Source organism: Lasioglossum baleicum, chromosome 10, assembly GCF_051020765.1.
Source record: "Lasioglossum baleicum chromosome 10, iyLasBale1, whole genome shotgun sequence".
Lineage (NCBI taxonomy): Eukaryota > Metazoa > Arthropoda > Insecta > Hymenoptera > Halictidae > Lasioglossum > Lasioglossum baleicum.
In genome coordinates this window covers 9,187,864-9,208,384 of record NC_134938.1, presented here as the reverse complement: position 1 = coordinate 9,208,384, position 20,521 = coordinate 9,187,864, and the positions used below count along the sequence as shown (strand labels likewise).

General features: G+C 44.7%; 1 protein-coding gene across 1 annotated transcript; it reads right to left on the bottom strand.

The window, feature by feature from the left end:
• Positions 1–3,210: 3,210 nt before the first annotated feature.
• On the bottom strand, positions 3,211–13,587 carry LOC143212876 (uncharacterized). The gene is made up of 10 exons (XM_076432138.1): positions 13,230–13,587; positions 12,566–12,737; positions 11,973–12,488; positions 10,303–10,377; positions 9,483–10,235; positions 9,065–9,321; positions 7,402–8,765; positions 6,675–6,978; positions 6,526–6,585; positions 3,211–3,406 (listed from the first exon to the last, which is right to left on the bottom strand). Exons 3-9 carry the CDS (start codon positions 12,476–12,478, stop codon positions 6,539–6,541), a joined length of 3,306 nt encoding a protein of 1,101 aa, XP_076288253.1. The 5' UTR covers positions 12,479–12,488; positions 12,566–12,737; positions 13,230–13,587; the 3' UTR covers positions 3,211–3,406; positions 6,526–6,538.
• Between the last annotated feature and the right edge of the window lie 6,934 nt (positions 13,588–20,521).

The window sequence follows — 20,521 nt, the reverse complement described above, 5'->3', positions numbered from 1 at the left end:
GTTTCTCGTGGTTTTACCTTTTCGTAATGCGAAAAGCGATATTGAGTTTCTTGAGGACGGATTCTAAATTTTTCTCGCAAGCAATCTGCAGACGATGTTCGGTGAGGATTTCTTGCGGATCCTTTCCCTGCTCTTTCATCTTCGACAGGATTTGGTCCTCCTTCAGACTGCGATTGCGATATTTTAAGAACTCTAGCGAGGACAGTTTCGAGATGCAGAGCACTTTTTGCGGCAGCATAGGTCCCACATCGTTCATCAACAAACAAGCCAATAGTTTCATAACTAACGCGCACTCGAAATTCGTTTTCGATTTAGGTTATGATCGATATTGTTCAATAAACTATTGTAAACGTGGCGCAGAACGCAAACGTTCCGGGATTAATATTAATTAAACGAAGTAATTAGTGTAACACTTATTATGATGCTAAATATTGAATCACGAGATTGTTTGTTCGTCGTTCCCCCTGCGGTAAATATTCGATCGCGCCGTTTATATCGGCGCTCGCAGCCATTCTTGAATTCATTCTGATAAATTATTAATAAATTTGTTTCGTCGCTGCGCGAAATGTCAGTAGATACGAATGCATTTGTCGATTGTAATCGTTTCAATTGCCTGTGAAATGCAAACCAGCCGCGTTTATGCGAGTGGACACGCTGACTTTTGTATAATAGGATTTACTACCGTTATTAAGTTGATTTACGAACTACGGAAAATAATAATATTTGTCAATGAACATTGTATTCGATGAAATGTATATAATAAATTTATGATAATTATTTCATCGGAAGTTTTACTAAAATGTATGTATATCTATTGCGATTTAATTAACGACACCAAAATGGCCTGATGCAATTCGGTTTATAATTTTGTCGATTAAAATGACGAATATTCTCGTGGCGTTTCTTTTTCGCAGGAAAATTAAAACACCTTCACCCGGATTTGCTCGCTATGAATTTATATCAAAATTTTAATCCTTCCTTAAATCCTTTACATCCTCGTCTGAAAGGTTAAAGAACTTCGCAATTTTCCAACTAGTGGGGAACTTTCCCTGAACTCTACAACTTGGAATCATTATACCTACATAGTACCTGAATTTTGCATCGAAGTTTTCAGTTAATGGGATGTCAACAGTCTGAAGAAGGACTTACTAACTCCAATCGAGTTCACAGTGGATTTACTGGACCCAGAAATAACGAGTTCAAAATTTTACCTCGTGCACCTCGTATTGCTGTAACGTTGATAGTACACCTTTCATTCGAAGTTGAACAAAATCGTCCCAAAAAATCGTAGGTCCAGTTAAATTCCTCATGTTTTTAGATATGTTTCAATTGGTAGCATTTTTGTGAAAATACATGTCTTCAATCTCCATTTGTCATGTCGTGCAAAATTACCTTAAACAAAAATGAATGATTGTTAGTTACAGTGGATTTACTGGACCCAGAAATAACGAGTTCAAAATTTTACCTCGTGCACCTCGTATTGCTGTAACGTTGATAGTACATCTTTCATCCGAAGTTGAACAAAATGGTCCCAGAAAATCGTAGGTCCAGTTAAATTCCTCATGTTTTTAGATATGTTTCAATTGGTAGCATTTTTGTGAGAAAACATGTCTTCAATTCCGTGCAAAATTACCTGAAACAAAAATGGATGAATGTTAGTAAAAGTAGAAGCCTCTCGCTTTAACATGGGATTAGGTTTACTGTTGCCCTACTTTTATAAACAAAATGATCACGGTATCGTCATTGTCTTGAGAATAGAATTCGATCGACTGTGCAATATAAAAAAATGGCTGAAAATGTGATTGGATACACTCTCGTTATTTGTATAAAATAAAGCTAGTGTGAAAAGTGTTCCAGCATGAGATTGGCCGGCTCCACCGTTCGAGAGTCGGTTCTCTATCGCGAAACTTGCAAATCGCATCCTGTCTCCGCAGATCCGCAACATCGAACGTAGCTTCAACTTCCCGGCAGAGTATTTCGGCTACCGATTTGGACGCCACGCGGGAGAACGTGTTCTTCGGGATTACCTCACGTGTCCTAAGTGATACTCGGCACTCAGGACGTCGCGTCGGCGGGGTTGCGTGTCTTGTACGTCTACCGCCGGCGAACTTCGGGACAAACTTCCCTGAAATTTTCGTCTCAATGGACACTGACCATTAAAGCCACTTAAGGTACCAGGATCTTCCCTTAACCTCGCCCGTCCAGCTATGCCCCCGTCGACCACGAAATATTCTTGCCTGGCGCACACATCGTCAATCCATCTAAACAAAAGTCGATGACTCTCAAGAAATATTAATTTTCGGTTAACGAAGACCTGGAACAATTAAAAAACATCTGTGGATGAAATTTTATCAAGTCCATAGTTCCAGAGGTAAATTTTCAATTTTTTGACGCCTCATAAAATGTTTAATTTTGCGCAGCTGGGTCTGCGATCTACGATAACGTGCACCACTTTCGAAGAGGTTCTCTCGTCTTACGAACGACCATGGGTTTTGCGTTTTTTATTTCCCTGTGCTGGCGAGCTTCATCGATACCTCTGTGCAGCGGCAATTTTTCTTCCTTCGCAAAAAGGAACTCTTTTGTCCAATGGAATTACGGTGCTCTGAGGAACAGCACATACTTCGGCGGTGCAGTTTTTGGTTCTGTGGAAGTAGCCGCGTCGGGTTTCCTGCAGCGCCGAGACAGGGTAACTTCGCGGTAAACTTCGCAGAAGTTTTCGTCGTCGAGGATAGCTGACCGCGGAAGCCATTTACAGTACCGGAATGTTCTCTTAAGACCCGTTGTCGCGAAATATCCAAGTGTTTTATATTTCTGCCGAGCATTGTCTACTGCTTCGGCGAACTTCTTCGGGATTTCGTATCGCTAACTTGGTCTTAGGATACTGTTACAGGCGAACTTCGAAGACTACGTAGAAAAAAAGAAGCGTTCGTGTTTGTTGCCAAGGATCGTCCGTAAAATTAGCGATAGGAAATGGTGTAACTCAGGATTTAAACTTGCCGAGTATTTTCAGCCGAGAACGTTTTAAATTAAAAATGCAATTTTCAGAATTAAATGCATCCGCACGAAGCAAGGAGACATTTCAGTTTCCCTTCTTTGCGTTCACGGAAATTTCAACAATTTCCCCGAGCGTCGTGTGTACGCTGCCCGGTGCAGTTTTAAAATGTCTTGTTAAGGCTTGTAATAAGGTAGGACGATAATTGTATTTTCCCTAGAATTTTTATTATACTCGGTGATATGACAACGGGCCTCCCGACAGTAATTACACGTCGTACGCAGATTTTAGCTTGAAGAGGATGCTCGAGTCGAGTTTCTGGCTGGCCGACGAACTTCGCAACAAACTTGCACGCTCTTTCCCTATCCCATAGCTGCTGACCACCAGGACCACTTATGACACCGCCATGACATCCTGCGGAGGAAGAAATTCGTTTAACTGAACTTTTAAACCCATGGGACCAAGATGTAAAATTTATTTTTTCGCCTCGCCACGCAAAAAAGTTGAAAGTACTAGATGTTCTACGAAAATATTCAGTTTGAATTAATCCCGTGCATCAGGATACTTTTTAGAAATTTTACTGTTTATAGCTGCAACGTTTCAGTATCGTGACATTTAAAAAAGTAATTATTAGACTGCGGATCTTTATGCAATATGAAAAATGTTTGCATCGATAGCAAGACACAGGAGCCAAATAAAAATTTCATTCCTCTTTTGATTATCTTGTTAAGGTGAAACTAATACACTGGTGGCCTGAAATCTTTTTAATACCTCCACTGTTTTAAATTGGAGGTACCCATTTTTGTCGTAAACGCATAAAATCCGCAGTCTAGTAATTATGTTCCTTTCATGTTATTCCTATCATTATTTTACGGAAAAGATTACGTTGTATTTACGTAATCAATTTTACTCACAATCTTTGAATGAGTATGCATCATCGAATCTCATTGTTCATGTTACAGTTATCTCTTATCTATTGCTTTACAATCATATATGTTAAAATTGTCCACTGTCATTGCTTGGAGACTTGCAAATCTCGTTTCTCAAAACTCTGACTGCGACGTAACGAACAGGACGTATTTTCTAAAATTGATTACAAGATTATGCCGTGCAAAGTGAGAATGGTACCCGAATCCGACTCCCTCAAAAATGACATCTCTTCAGTACCAAGTGTTGAAAGAGTAGCAATAGGCGGGCGTATAACAATTTCTGGCGGTGTATTGCGACGTGTACGCGCTGTGGCTGGCGCGGTCAACGGGGTACCAACAGTCATTCGATATTCTGCAGGCTGTATTATAATTCGTGTTATATTGATTGCACGCACTGTTTCCAGCCACTGAGCACCTCTTGGCATTATTTATCGCGCGAAGACGATCGCACGTAAACGGCTCTCGAGGGCGACAGTAGGTGGAACTGGTCTTCGAGCAGCAGTAATCCACCTGGCAGTCATCGTCGTAGCAAAGGTTCGAGGAAGCGGCACAACGAATGTTCGAAGCACATCGAGTCTCGCGACATTCACCGTGGTGCAGCTGGCTGCTGGACGAGCGAAGCAACTTTGCACAGATTCGGGTCTCAGCTTGCTCCAATCTAGTGGGAGCGGGAGGTATTATCCAAGCACCGCTCTCCCATTTATTACGTTCAAGCTTTTTCTGTTTGTCTGTTCTGGTTTTCGGTATATTTGTCTCAAGAATGCTATCAGTCGGTACCACTGTCCCCTGTTCCGAGTACTCAACTTCCTCGATAGTTAACTGGTCCGTGTCTGGTTCTGCTGCCTCCGTTTCCGCGGACTCATCTTCCTCGACAGTTAACGGGTCCGTGTCTGGTGCTGGTTCTGCTGTCTCCGTTTCAGCGGGCTCATCTTCCTCGACAGTTAACGGGTCCGCGTCTGGTGCTGATTCTGTTGCTTCCGTTTCCGCGGACTCATCTTCCTCGACAGTTAACGGGTCCGTGTCTGGTGCTGGTTCTGCTGTCTCCGGTTCCGCGGTTTCTTCTTCCTCGACAGTTAACGGGTCCGCGTCTGGTGCTGGTTCTGTTGCCTCCGGTTCCGCAGACTCATCTTTCTCGATAGTTAACGGGTCCGCGTCTGGTGCTGGTTCTGTTGCCTCCGGTTCCGCAGACTCATCTTCCTCGATAGTTAACGGGTCCGCGTCTGGTGCTGGTTCTGTTGCCTCCGGTTCCGCAGACTCATCTTCCTCGATAGTTAACGGGTCCGCGTCTGGTGCTGGTTCTGTTGCCTCCGGTTCCGCAGACTCATCTTCCTCGATAGTTAACGGGTCCGCGTCTGGTGCTGGTTCTGTTGCCTCCGGTTCCGCAGACTCATCTTCCTCGATAGTTAACGGGTCCGCGTCTGGTGCTGGTTCTGTTGCCTCCGGTTCCGCAGACTCATCTTCCTCGATAGTTAACGGTTCCGTGTCTGGTGCTTCTGCAGATTCTTCTTCACCTTCTTCACCTTCTTCGTCCTCTTGGACCTGTTCTTCTGCTACGTCTGTTAGGTCTTGATCGTCTTCCACGCTTTGCGTCTCCGCAGAGACCGTTGTCGAGCACACGCTCCCTTCCTCTGGTATCGTAGCCAAGTCTTCTGCAGCATCTTCCTCACCGGTAGAGGTCATCGACACCTTGTCCGTCTGAGCAATCGTTAACGTGTTGCTCACCTCGATGCTGGTACCGGCCTCGCAGACCTGCTGCAATTGGGTAGACCGACTTATACGCAAATTTGGGCAATCCGGATGACATAATCCTTTCCGCATTTTGAAGGTTTTCCCTGTCCCTGACAGAAGCCTCGATCCTTCGTCCCAGGAATCCTTCTGCGGCCCATTGCTCGGCGCATCTGCTGCTTGTATCTTTGTAACCTGCTTCAGTTTGCTCTCCACGGAGTAGGTCTCGCATTTTATTGGAACCGCGTCTTCGTCGATGTCGGGACTATCCGTTTCGCTGCTTTTGCTTCTGGAAGAGTGAAGAATCATGTAATGCTCTTCATGATGCTCGAAATCCGGACAGGGCACGCCGGGAGATCCGTCGTCCGAATATATTTCCGTATGTATGTGCACGTTATCGGTTTGGATGATTGTTTCGGTCTCAACGTCCCTCGTTCCGATCGCGTTCGGCGCATTGTTCTGTATTTGAACATTCCCCGGGCACACGACCGTGCGTCGAAGGGACAAGGTTCCATCAGTCATTGCTTCTGTATCTGTTAAACCCTGATATCTTCTACCTATTGATCGGTTTGTTTATGCACTTGACAGGTAACCATTTCTTTGTACTTCTGGAAAAATTTCGTGGCTGATACTACCAGAACATCATTGATTCGTCGAGATTCGATTGCACTTTGAATTTAAAATACATGTTGGCCAGAGGTTATGGGAATGTTGCATCACGGTTGCATCGTGAAGTTGAACTGACTTGCTGCTGCGTTTGCGCCGTGAATGTAGCGATTGATTGCGAGTTTCGATTATGTCTCATCGATAAACAAGTGACGAATGCACTTCGATTGTGAACAAATGTTTTATGCAAAGTAATACATCCGAAAGGATTACCTTACTGTTTCATTCATTTGAGTGGTTTCTCCCTGCCACAAGGTCCTCCGCAATATCCGACTGCAAAAAGAAATGTTTCATTGTAGTATACAATAGCAGTAATCAATTCACCGCGCAACAATCGAAAATGCCTTTGTTGCGAAACGTACGAGAGTCTTGATTTGTGCTCCACTCCGACCTAGGTCGTCGACTTGGTGGTTCCCCTCTCGTGGTGCCAGTATTAACGCACTGAGTTTCATCTATCGCTTCTCTAACGGGTGTCCTAGCGGGCCTCGAGGTCGTCGGTCTGCTACTAGATGGACGTTTAGGTTTCCTTTGTGTGCCCGAGGCCACGTGGCTGCGCATTTTTGCAGGCTTCGGCGTGCCATTGACCTTCCTCGGGTCACCGGCTTTCGTCGGGTCACCGGCCTTCGTCGGGTCACCGGCCTTCGCCGGGTCACTGACCCCCGGCAACTATTGAATTTAATTTTCTAATTAGTTTCCATTAGGGGGTAGACTCCTTAGGATTGCAAGGATGCGAGATGCGTCTTCGCATTTCTCGATAATGCAAAGATAAGGCTTTTCAGTAGACACGACCGCTAGATATAAGATCAATCTAGACCGCAATCGCCCTCAACAGTCATATTTTTACGTTTACGAGGCGTAATTTTCAGCTTTATAAAAATTGCTACATGTGCAGTTTTATGCCCCCGAATAGTGCAAGTTACGCCATCTTGTATCTAGCGCTTTTGACTACCGATATATCAAATTAATCTTTGATATACCGAGAAATGAGAAGGCGCATCCCGCACCCTTGCAATCCTGAGAACGAGAGTTTTTCATCTCCAAAAAATCTGTAGCAGCGAGCAATAAATGTTAATGCAAATCGATTCGTACCTCTGCGCCGTTTCCATTAGATGAAAACGATGCTGCGTCCGTATCCAGAGCTGTTTGCAGCTTGATGCTCATCAGTATCCTCTTCCTGGTGTTCCCGATTTGAAATTCGGACAGGATCTTCGTCAGGATTGTGCTGGACGTTTGCATGTGTATGCTCGCGACGCTGCGACCCTCTTTGGTCACTCTACTGACAGTCGCTTTCGATTTGCTGACTTTTCCTGCATCGACGTCGTCGGTAGTTGCTAAATCAGTTGAATGACCAACTGGCACCGCCACGGTATCAATCATTGTTTCCGCCGGAGATTCCGCAGTATCAACGTCAGCTGCCACTCCAGAATCATCTTGTACATCCGTAATATCAACGGCATCTGGTACTCCCGTAGCATCAGCCGGCATTGACGCCAGCGAATAAAATGGTACTTCCGCAGCATCAACGGCAGCTGGACCTTCCGCAGCATCGTCCGGTACCTCGGAAGTATCCCCGGAAGCTTCTTCACCAGCTGTTAGTGTTTCAGATTCGGTTTCATCCACCGCATCGATCACAGGACCATCCGCCACAGTTTCGTCGCCTATTTCTTCTTGCGTATCGTCTGCGGTTACATCTTCAACCGCTTCTTCGACGTCGACCTCGCTATCAACGCCGGAGCTCTCAGCTTGAAGAGCTTCCGTGGTGTCAGCTAATTCGGCGTCGCTTCCTCTGACAACTGCCGTGGAGATATGTTCATCCTCAGTTATGCCCGTGACCGCCTCAGGACTACAGCTGCAAGAGCCTCCAACCTCAGCAGGCGTTTCCGTGCCAGTAGGGCTGCATACCACTCTGGTCTGCTTGATTATCTCGCACTGGATCTCGATATCGGCTGTCCCTGCTGCCGATTTCGGAGACGTTGCTGTTGGATCTCCAGCCGCTGGTCCTTCTTTCGTCTCAGAGTCTGATCTTGCGGGGGGCAAGGCTTTGGCAGGTGGTCTCGATGTCACTCTTCCGTCTGGCGCAGCCTGGTCTCCCTGTCTCACCTGTATAACTCTTCTCTGATAGGCTATGCTTCTCTGTGTGGCGCTCATAGGATCCATCACGGAGTGAGTGACGCTCGTTTGAATGGTGGAATCTATGGTCGTGGTAACTGGTTGCCCTTGTCTGGCTCTACCTCTGGCTGCTTCCACCGAGGGTCGTCTTTGCGCGGTTTGATTTCTGGCCACAGCTCCACGGTTCGACGACGAAGACGAGCTTGTGTCCTTAGAGTTCGAGGCCGAGTTCTTCTTTTTTTGAGGGCCTCCGAAACTGTCGCTACCGCCTCTCTCGCGAACCCCAAAACTGATGCAGCGCTCCCGATCGTCACGAGCCGTCTGACAGTAATTATAATGGTCATCTGGAAACGAAAACTTTCGGTTTCCCAACATTACGTCATTTTTGCGAGACAGAGAAAACGAGAGGTCCCGATTTCTGTTCGAACACAGGATCCAGCGCACGAGAGAATTTATTCGATAGCGTTTAATCAAGGAGTTTATTGGTACATACATTTCGGACATTGGAACACCCCGGTCGTGTTCGAGTCTTCGTTAAAATAGCAACAGGCGTTTTGGCAACAATGCGCGTTACAGTCGTTCGAATCATCCGTGACCATTTCTGTCCAACATACGCTCTCGCGCAAGCAGTTCGACAGATTACCTTCGTCCGTGCAGACAGCAGTGTGTTCGCAACCTTGACTTTTCTCGGGTTTCCGTGTGCATTTCTTAAACAGTTTCCCCTTGGACGTTTGCTTCACCAGATTATTAATACTGGTCGCTGCCGTTCTCAGGAAATGCTTGCAAGAGTCCTGCAGCCACAACTTTCCTTTGCGAAATTCCTCCCACATCGACCGCTCGTACGCTTCGCACTGCTGCCAACAATCGGTCTTCTTCGTGTCGAAACACACTGTGCTTGCCCTGCGAAATATTTTGTTATATTGGAGGCCTCTCTTTTTAAGATTAAGCTTGCTGCTGACACAAGCTGCCCACGTGGTTATCTGATACAGGATCCTAATCACGTGTTATTGCTTATGTATAATGGTAGCTTAATAAAAAAGAAAAACACTTCAACTGCTTACTTGTGGCTGAACGGTTGATGAAGGCTGCAATTGGACTTCCTCTTGCGAGCCTTCTTGTCTCTTCCCTTCTCGGTCGCGTCGCAGTCGATCTCCGGACACTCGATCTTGTCCGAAAAGCTGCGTCCTATACAGCCAGGCTGAGTCCTGCAATTCGGGCTGCACTTTTTCTCGCACGGATCGGTGCGTTTCTTCGACTTGCTTCGAGTCTTCAGCACGTCCGACTTGTATCTCTTGACCGGGTCGCTTTCTCTTCGGACTAGACCGTCTCCGAGCGACTCCGACGAGACGTTGCACAAACGGAACACCTGTCCCGATCTCAAACAACGCAAATCAGCAACGCTGCTACCAATCTCGACGAACAGACTGGCCCTCGACGGACTGCACTTCCTCGAACAGAACGAGCAGCACGACTGTCGAGGCTTCGTGAAGTGCACCCGCTGCTGAAGACAATGCTTGCTGGACGAACAGTGATCGCATTTCGGCTCCCTCGGGGAACAACATTTTACAGATTCGGTGCAATTCGCGCACACTTGGTGAACACGCCTGACCGAATGCACGCTGACGCTCGAGGAGCACGGTTTCGGGTCGCGTGAACAGCAACATTCCTCGAAGTACGCGTTCGACGAGTCGAAATCCATGTTCTGGCAGTTCTGACACTGGTCACAGTCCGATCCTGAAAGCTCCACGACGTACGTGTCGCAGTTGCCGTAACAATTCTCGAAGGTGCAACGATGATTTGGTTCCGTCACTTTCCTGCGTTCGAACGGGATTAATGTAACAATGGAATTTGCGGACGTGGAATGGGTAAAATGGGATGTACCTCTCTGTTTTCTTTTTCGACGCGCAGTCGGGGTTCGTGCGCTTCCTGCGTTTCTTACTCCACATCTGATTGATACTGAAAGAAAGCGACGCTTACTTTGCCGGTCAAGGGAAGAGCTGGACCGAATGGAATGGAAAAGATCGGTCACTTCTTGGTTACTTCAAACCGTGCTAGATATTAGCTGTGCAAATAAGTTCTTTCCCCTGTTTTTACAAATTCAAGATTTTATTACAAAATCTTGTTTGGTGAATCCCAATCTTTCTGCCAATTCTTCTTGCGTCTGGGTCGCATTTTCGTTGAGCAATTCCTCTAACCCACCGTCGTCATACCTTCTCGGTGCAACTGAATGATCGTCGTCTTACAAATAAGAATTTCCGGCTTTAAATCTTTGGTACGACTTTTTGCATGTTCTGTAAGATACAGCGTTATATTCCAGTGCCACACAAACCATTTTAGCAGCTTCAACAGCTGATCTCTTAAGCTGAAATGCAAAGAGTAAGCAGTGACGCAAATTACGCTTCTCGCACGTCATACTGCTTGAAATTGTTGCGTAGGACTGGAAACTCCTAGAGCGCTCATCACGACTCTTTTCAAAACTGAAAGAACGCTCTTTCAGATGGCACCCAAATCGGGAAGTAATTCGAATTCAGTCAGAAGTTATGATCGTAGAAAAAAGGAGGAAGGAACTTATTTGCACACCTAATATTTATTCACACGTGTTCACGAAATTAATATTCATCAGGAAATTGAAATAGTGTATTATACAGGGTGATTCTGGGAACTGGGACAAGTTACGCTGTTTATCAGAAGAAAATGATAGAGGAAGAAATCATTCACTATGTACTAGGTGCAGTTGCACTTCGTTCTTTGATGCAATCCAATTTTTTTGTTAAACCAATCGATCCCTTTTATTATTCTACGTATAAAAGTACTGGGTAAAATTACAGAGTAAACACGGAACGAATTCCTCCAATTTAGTTAGTACAGGGTGAGGTATTTTGTGGTAATAATAACTTATATTTTAAGTAGGGTAACTGTGCAAAATTGTGGCTTATGTGAGAACAGGCTGAAGACGGGATGTGAAAGGGATGTAAAAATTGCGGTGGAGGTGGTGAAGAATTGTGGGAGAAAATTGGGGGTGAGCTGTAGAATTGTCCAGACGCTGTGTTAAACTTTTAACCCCTTGCGTTACAATATTGAGTCAGACTCCTGATGAAGCTTCTGAACGGAGTCTAATAAATATGTATGCTATTAATTTCCTTTAAATTGAAATAAAATTCTATTTTGGTTTTATTAATGCACAGCTATTAATGTATCATGTAATGTACAGCCTTCTTTAGGAAATTCAGAATTCCAAAAAAAGTTTCAGTCCCTGAAATCGTAAAACAAATCGAAAGGCAAGGGGTTAACGTTATGGCGCAGAAAAAATCGGACGGGTCCGGTCGCTTCGGGCTCGAGAGCCTTCGACTAATTTTTGGGACATGTCTCGCATTACATTTCGTCCGGACAGCGAACATGTTGGGTCGGGATCTTCGAATATATGTTCCCGAGCATATTCGAGGATCCCGGCCATCGGGTACCCCACATTTTCGGGTTCTCGCGCACCTCTAGAGAATAAAAAGAGCCAAATTGAATCTCCGCCTCGAGCATATCAGAGCCGGAATATTCACCTTTCGTAGCATCGTTTGAACGAGACGTTGTGCTTCGGGTTCTCGTCGCATTTCTTTTCACAGGCGGCACGCTGCGGGCTCGGGTTTGCTCCGACTTTGCAATTCGCGCAGACGTTATGATTCGGATTCGCTTCGAACAGAGCCGCGCCGTAGCCATTGCCGAAGTTGTCGCAGCAAGGATCACAGCTCCCGCTCGGCCAAACGTTTTCGTCGTTGAAATTCTGCTCGTTTCCCTCGCAGGCGTTGCCTCCTCCCCTTTCGTGCTCGTACATTTCCGCGTAATTCTCACTTTGCCGGCCCGCCTTTTGATATTCCGTGTCGCGCGGCCGATTTCGCGGGAAATCCTGCGAGTTACCGTTCTCCAACGAATCGCTCGACACCATCGAGCCGTTCTTCTCCTCGTTCTGGTGATAACAATTTTTTCGTAAGCCGTTCGCCACGCCGCTGTTCCACGGAACCTCCGTCTGTCCACATTGCCCGGTGCAAACGTTCCCGTTGAAATCCATTGATCGGCTCCTGCGTCGAGCAAATATGCACGTTTATCTCCAGCAAGCGTGCGATTACCGAACGCCTGGAAGATCATAGCGCATTACCCGGTATTATCGAGTACGGTAAATGTTCGACGGGAATGGCCAATAGTCTATGAAATAAATTAATTAAGGACGCCGTGCCGAACGAACGCCAGCCCGAATCGGTTAAGCCTTTCTCTGCGGATGAAAGTGTCCGGTTCTATGTACTCGTGCGGGGAATAGCCACTACCATAATCTGGAAATAATTCGTGTGGTCACTCGTGTGATCACCAAAAGCGTTCTACTCCCTGCGGGAAAACGCGCACGAATTGAATTAGCTTCGAATAACCTCGTCATATGTAAAATGTAGAAAATCTCAGGTTAGAAAATCATTTATATACTGCGTTTCGAATGCATCCAGCACGAATATGAATTTTTGGAGGGTCGTGATTATGATTTATCATTTTTATATAAGTATAAGAATTAATTAAATTTTTTGTCTCGGCAATGGAAATGTTTCTTTCTCTTTTACACATTTGCTGATGTTACAAGCAGCAATTATACAATTTCCTAATGCTATAGGACATCGCCAAATTTAAATAAAAGATATATTCGTGCAGATACATGTTCAGAAAATCTGTCGATCCATTCTTGTCAAAAATAAATTGTCCGATTCGTCCTGTAAAATTGATATTAAAAATTGTTCGAAAAGTTTTGCGTAGAAAATAGGAAGTACAATCGCACGAACAATTTGCTAATCGGATGCGATGAAATTTGTGGTGCACAGGGGAAAATCGGTGTGGTGGTCACGTGTGTGATACGTCGGCGGATTCCATCGGCGGTCGGAGTCACATTTTCGGCGGACAGGGTCCCATTTACTTTGGAATTTGTAGACTTCGAAATTTCTTGAGGTTAGTTTTCATTGCCGAGTCATGGTGGACGAGGGGGTACTGAAAAGTTTGGTTATGAGAGGTCGGTAAACATTCGCGACCGTTATCGAACGGCGCAGTTATCGCAGTGTATTTTTACGATCGCAGATCGCCGCCGTTGCACACGCGTCGTGGAATATTCAGCCGGACGCGGAAAACCAGCGTGCTGCACGCGAGAGAAATATTCTATATTTTTTTAACACGTTCCGTAAATATTTTTTATGCCTATCCATCCGCGAGCTTAAACTCGAATTCTATGAATACTTGGCAAACACACCGAACATGATGACCGAACTTCGTGTATCGCGGCTGGGCCGAAGGCACGCGTGATATGAATACGTTATTTAATGGTCGACAAATTTTTGGATCAACATCGGATTACAGCCACCTACGCGGACGTAAATACTTTGCTTGTCGCTGGGTATCCGTTATTAAAAAAATCGTGATTTTAGATTTTCGCTAAACGAGATACACACGGACCAAACATCAAAACACGCTCCCATGTGTAGTTTTCGGAGAAAATGTAATTTTATTTTATTTATTTCTATTTTTTAACTGGAAAATTAAACATTTCTGCCGATCTAGAATATCTTCCATTCGCTATGATTTTTGAAATTTTATGGATATGAAATTGGTATAATACCTCATAAAATATCTAAATGTTTAGTAACTGATTAGATACCGATATATTTAATAATGGAAACAATATTTTGAATAATGGTACAGCAATTTTTAGTGACGCCTCAGAGAGGACAACCGAGTGCAAAGGGTTAATATCGGAAACGTCATGTATATAAATGTATACCTTTTGGGAATCGAGAAAACCAAAACGTTCTGTAAAACTCGTACAAATAGCTCTCATTTGAGAGTGTTTCTTGAGTGATAATAATCCGAGGAATGTTAAAACTGTCCTCTCCTTCGAGTAATCTGCCTTTGTACTACGATTTTTTTTTAATTAGGAAATTTCTTACGACACTTATTACAACATACAAGTATTTGAAAAGGCCTAAACTGAGGATCTTTATGCACTTATGGCTTCAAAAAATTTTCAAAAAATTCTAGAAAATAAAATTCCACAGAATTTGGTACGATTTTTGTTTGTTTCAGATCTGCAAAGACTACTACCACTGAAAATAACATTTCACATGATTCCACTTTCTTAAAATTTACCTAGCAAAATTGAAAATTGCATAAACATCCGCAATCTAGCTATTGAAATCCTGTTTTGGAAAGGTTTCGGATAAATTTTTTCCTCTGTTCGTTATAGAGATTGCATGATGATTAAGCGTTTCCTGCTCTTGGTTACATTCACATTTAGGGTTATTGATGATACCAATGCGAGCACGTGAGGCAGCCAAATGCTAATGATCCGCCCTGCATCGATTAATTGAAACAATGCATTGACATTATCTTATAGTTACAGCGATTAGAACTTCTGTGTTGTTTAATTTCTCTTAAAAATCTTCAGCAGGAGCCTGAGTCGATATTACAGTTCAATTAACCCTGTCAAGTGATCTAACAGCTGCATACAAAGTATTTCTGTAAATATTTGTAGGAGGACGCACTGCAGCTCTTGTTGAAAAAGACTAGCTGATGTACGATGTATAGTAAATATTTATATACTCTATAGGAAGTTTGCACAGTGTCACGAACGTGAATGCATCGAGGATGAACAGAACAAAATATACTACGTGCTACATTTTTTTAGATTTTGCGAGAGACTTTTATATGTATATTTTATTTTTGATGGATGCATAGCTGTTTCATCAACTTAAAATTCTGACTGGTAAAACGTAAAATACTGTTCAGGGAATCCACTTTTAATCATTGGAATTTCTACGTATGTATTTCGGTCACTCTCAAGTAATTATAAACGTTCCACGTCGAAACTGCATTTACAGCATCAATTTCAGGAAAAAATATAAGCGCTTTCAAAATATTCCTGTGCAACTGGATTTCAATTAAAGGTTCTAGTGACGAGTGCGAAATGACCCAACGTGCGAATAGATCCGCAAGCTAAAGCACGCACTTGACCGACAGGTTGACAATAGTTAGGCAGATCACGTTGAAAAATATTTTGTCGACAGATAGGAGCCCCGATCGTTTTCGCGAGTTTTCGGTTTACATGTATGTGTAGCTGGTTGGAAGCGAAAAACTATTTTCGAGCTGTTGCCGGTACAGTTGTATACTCTTTGGAGCCCCCGCATCTGCATTCTTTCTGTTCTCAACGTTGCTCCGCTTTCACGTCGAAATTCGCAACGTTGCGTTGCCAGGCTGCAATTTCTCATGTTACGAAGAGAGAAATGGAGAGAGAGAGAGTATGCAGTCGGCACGGTCATATTGTCGCGGATCAGAAAAGGAAATGAATGATTGAAAGGACTTGAACGCGTCGCGGCGAAAACGTTTAACGCTGCACGGGCCGTGACGACGCGAGCAGGGAAATAATAGCGCAGCCCACTTCTAATTAAACTGGCCGATGCACGATACACGTGAGCAGAGCCGTTTCAAAAATTTACAACGACAACGAGAACCTGTTGTGCGCTCCAGTTGCCGGCGAACAATACTGAATAGGTAGATGCATATTCCGTCGTTACGGAGCAGCCGCGGTCTACCGTCTGCAGTTACACAGCCGCCACAATGGAAGGAAAAGTGCATTTTTTCCGCGTTCATTATAATTTCGTATTGTTAACCAGCGGATAATAATCCCGTCGAGGGAAGAGCATCGCCGCACGCGAGAGCGAGGGAACCGCGTGCACCCGCGACTCGCGGAAATTTTTAGCTAAATTGTAGAGAAAATTTGGTGGCCCGCTAAATTGGCCTATGGAGGCACGGACACGCACTTCAGATCTCATTATAAGTGAGTCAAGAACTTTCCTTCGGTGCTATCCGCTTCAGTTTGACCAGGAACGACCGATAAAACTGATTAAAATTGATTTATTGAGATGTTGAATACATTATTTATTGAGACGTTCAATGAAAGTTGAATCTAACATTGTATAATAATTAGTAGACTGCGGATCTTTATGCATTTATAGCAAAATTGAGCAGGTTAAATTCAAAATTGTTGGAAAATTTTAAAAATTGAAGATGTCGATATTTGATGTCTTCTCTATTAAAATCATTACGGGAAGAAATAATGCAGATAATTTTTATTTTGCATTATCATTTTATTAGACGAACTCTCATGGTCCTCTGTTAAGTTCGGATAATCGAGGTTCTACTGCAAATGATTTTGTGTAGTTTGTGACTGGCAAAGTACACTTCTTTGTATTTTGCAAATAAATCAACATTAATATATTAGTATCATATTAGTTTTTAGTTACATTAGTATATTCATTGATGAAGACGACCGCGTACGAATAAACGGAGAAGCAACACTGCTTTTTCCGATCCCGAAATGCTTTATATTTTATTCATTCGCCGGCGCGATCACGTATGACAATGACACACAATTTCTTTGCAGTCTGAAATGACAGATCGCGAAGCTGCCAATAAAACACGGACTTGTAGCTTTGAAAAACTCAGTACAGTCCAGTACTTCGACATCGGAAGGGTTTGGCTGTCACGTATAGTGATGGATGTCTGGAGGTTTAAATTCGGTGGAATTTCTGGCTCGCCCTTTCGCGTCTCCCTTCATCGCGAGCGCCCTTCCTGTCTGCTCTTTCATATACGGGGTGTCTTGAAAGTACTTAGACGCTTTTACCTGTGCGACATCAACGTAAAACATGGCCCGCGAGGTTAATGAGCACGAAAACACACATAAAACTACGTAAAATAAAAAACACGTGAAAGAGAGAATCAATTTCTAATAAAAAAAGTTTGAAACAAAGTTTGCCGAGAAATTATCCTGCGCATTACGATTAGGATGTGAAAATTACCAGTTAGTTGCGATTACGATGGCCAGAAGAGAAATGTTAGTACAGTGCTAATAAAATTTGGATTAGTAGAATAAGTAGTAGGACATTTCAGAAAGCAAACAAAAATTGAACTCGGTGCAAAAGAACCACTGGACAGCTATGTGAAAAATATATTTGCTGGTACCGAGCCTTACGACCGAATACTTTCAGTCGGGACAGAGTAATGTTCTAAATTTTTGAGGCACTTCTTCATGGAAACCAGCCTGCTGGAACACCTTGTGCATAACATTCCGGCGCGCGGCAGCCTGTTAAATATGTTAGAGAATTTAGTCAGATATGTGGCGGGACACCCTGTATTTATGAATATAACCGGCAGTACATTTACACCCTCGGAGAGGTGGCCTAACCTACGCGTGGGGTTGGTTAGGCTTCGGGGTTGGGTCACGCATCAGAGAAAGGAGGCAGACATTCTCTCCCTACCATTTTCTTTTTCTTTTTTTTTTCACTTCTCCCTTTCTTTTCTTCCCGTGTCTCCGTGGGCTCCGTCTGGCAAAAGGGGTTACCGCCGCGCTCTTCCTACAAAAACCGAGGTATAAAATTGTATTCCGCGTTTCTGGTCGAGGGATCAAGCCGCCTCCGCGAGAACACGGGATCCCCCGTGTATTTTGTAAAGGTAATCCGCGGGTGCTTTTCATCCGTGAAATGAAACGTCTCGAGAGAACGCGGAACAACCGGAAGCCGGTTAAATTTCATCGTACAGGTGCGGATCCATCGGATATTCTGCATCGGAACAGCTATAATTCTGCTTAATTTCACGCGCCGCCCATGTATGTTTTATCCGAAGCTGATCAACTATGAAGGAATCCAGAGAAAGGTGATCAAATCTTTTGATCCTCGTCCGTCCCTCGTTTCACTAACTGGATCTGTCCCTCGGTGTCAAATTGACGCAGTAGTGAACACGATATCGTCAAAAATCAACCGAATTCATTTATGAAGAAATTGTCTAGGTGAAATATAAAACAATGAAAAATTAGGAAGGTCTAAAAATAGTGTTATGTCGTTTTCGAGTGTAAGGAGCTATTAGGGGATGAAATGAATTTTTATTCAACTCCTGCTGCCCACAATCACTGCTGAACATTTTTATTTTACATAAAAATCCGCATTCTTTATAGCCCATGAAGAAGCAAATTCATCGATGTGCAAGATGTCGACCTTCAACCTTAATTCAAAAATTGATTTGTTATGCTAGTACATCCAGTGCACCAAATGTTCATGGCTGATGTCGGGAATTGATCGAGTTCTTCATAGATCTAATTGCGAGCTAGAAAAGTGAATTGCCTACACTCATTCCTTTCTTCGGCAGAGCATTTTCGAAAGGGGACCGAGCTGAGAGCTTTGATGTTGGATTTCCGACAGGTTCTTGACCGCAGAGTCGCCACGCATCGTTTCGCATTACCGGTTACGAGACACCCCGTACGCGGCGCGTCCACGTCGAAAGGGTTAAGCGAAGTTATTCGATTACGCGAATCCGCAATCGATTCCCCGGCGTGTCCCTGGGCATTGAATCAGGTGCACACGCATGCTGATGGTCGCGCGTGTGGTTGAAGGGATCGCGGACGCGCGTGTATCCACGCATGGGGTATGCTTAAGAGGACGCATTTGTCTTAGCGCAACGCGTAAGGGAAGATCCCCGGCTTGCGGATGGTACCTACACCCTAGAGTGGGGCTCTTGAGACACCAGACACCCCTCTCGCTGTCTGGTCACACGGCAACCCTTTTTAAGTGGCGAGTATTATGTCACTCTTGTGCTTTAATAGACACCTACACCTATTCACCCCCGGCGACGTGTTCAGGCTGCGTGGAAAAATGCTTCCCTTTGCGCGCCGAAAATAAAACGCGTCTCGGGAAGGGGGGCGAACCGCGGGGTGTCGCGCCTCTTTCTTTTGTGAAAGACACCCGGTGATGTCCCCCCCCTCTTGCGTGCCGTTTTCAGCTCGTTGCCGTCACGCCTTTCCTTCTTTCTCTTTTTTATTTTTAGTCAAAGTAACGCACCCGAGGCTAGGCAAGCAGACCCCCGCGCTTTTTCACGAGCTTACGCAAGGAAACTCAAGAATTCCGTGTGGCGGCGAGAGTCCTGCCGGAAACACTCGACCGATGGCCCGAGAAAGATGGGGATCTACTGAGCAAATATTTGTACATTATAGTTAGATGATGTGTGTTTTTTATTATATTCTTGTGACACGTTTGACAAGTTTGTGGCATTTTTCTGACTGGAATGACACCAAACACGACACGTGTCGCATCATGCAGAACCTGGGTTATCCGAACTGGTCAGTGGAACATGTGTTTAGATAATAAAACAGTTGTCGAGTTACGACACTACTCGCGCGGATCGATAACCTTCGTAACACACCTACTAAAAGGTCATCAAAATGGGAGTGGCTGCCATGAATTTCGTTGATTACCAGAGAAATAAATGGTACCACCGTCAGCGGTCGAGAGGGTTAATTCAGCGAGGAAAATGATGGGCGAGGAGAAGGATAGAAATTTTGGTAAATAGATCCGCGGAGGAGGGGACGATCGAATCGGGGGCTCTCGAATCCCATAAAGAACTCATCATGCCAAACTAGTTCAATTACGCGATGCGGCGGTGAAAGGATTTTCATCGTGCCGCGGCGGGGCAGTTTTTGGTAAGGGGGTGCAACGGGGGTGCAACGGTGGGGTTTAATACTGCAATTTGAATGATACGATGTGTGTCGGTAGAGTGGGGAGTTTTCGGGAGAGAGAGAGAGAGAGGAAGTGGGAGAGTGGCAGGAACGAGCGAAGGGGTAAGAGAAAGTGGACTGAGGTGAGTAACCTGCAGACAGGGTGGAGAGATAGATAATCAAGGCCAGACTGGAGGCCAGCCAGACATGTTAACCAATCAATCGCGTACGTAGCGGACCTATACCATCGATGGTCGTACACGCGGAGTTCCTGGTGTGTATGGGGGTTTGCCGGGTACGGTGGATGGAGATCGGAGACCGGGTGGTGGGAGCTCGATGCTCAGGCAATTACCTAGACCCGATCTAGCCACAGTCCCTCGAGCGTAATCACCAACACGTGCTGCTATTAGGCGTGCACGTGATCGATGTGTTGGACTCCCCGGAAAACCAGCAGCCTGCCGGGACCGGTCAGATTTTATCCAAGGGACAAGAGACGCGTGCGGCTCGTATTGCGATTTGTTCGCTGGACCTTTGCTCTCTTTTCTTATC

What these genes read in the sequence shown, in the direction of transcription:
- LOC143212876 (XM_076432138.1), bottom strand. Translation starts at nt 12,478, where the DNA reads ATGGATTTCAACGGGAACGTTTGCACCGGGCAATGTGGACAGACGGAG. An exon ending in TTCAAACGATGCTACGAAAG is followed by an intron (nt 10,378 to 11,972) that starts GTGAATATTCCG and finishes GCTTTCTTTCAG; the next exon opens with TATCAATCAGATGTGGAGTA. An exon ending in CATCAACCGTTCAGCCACAA is followed by an intron (nt 9,322 to 9,482) that starts GTAAGCAGTTGA and finishes AATATTTCGCAG; the next exon opens with GGCAAGCACAGTGTGTTTCG.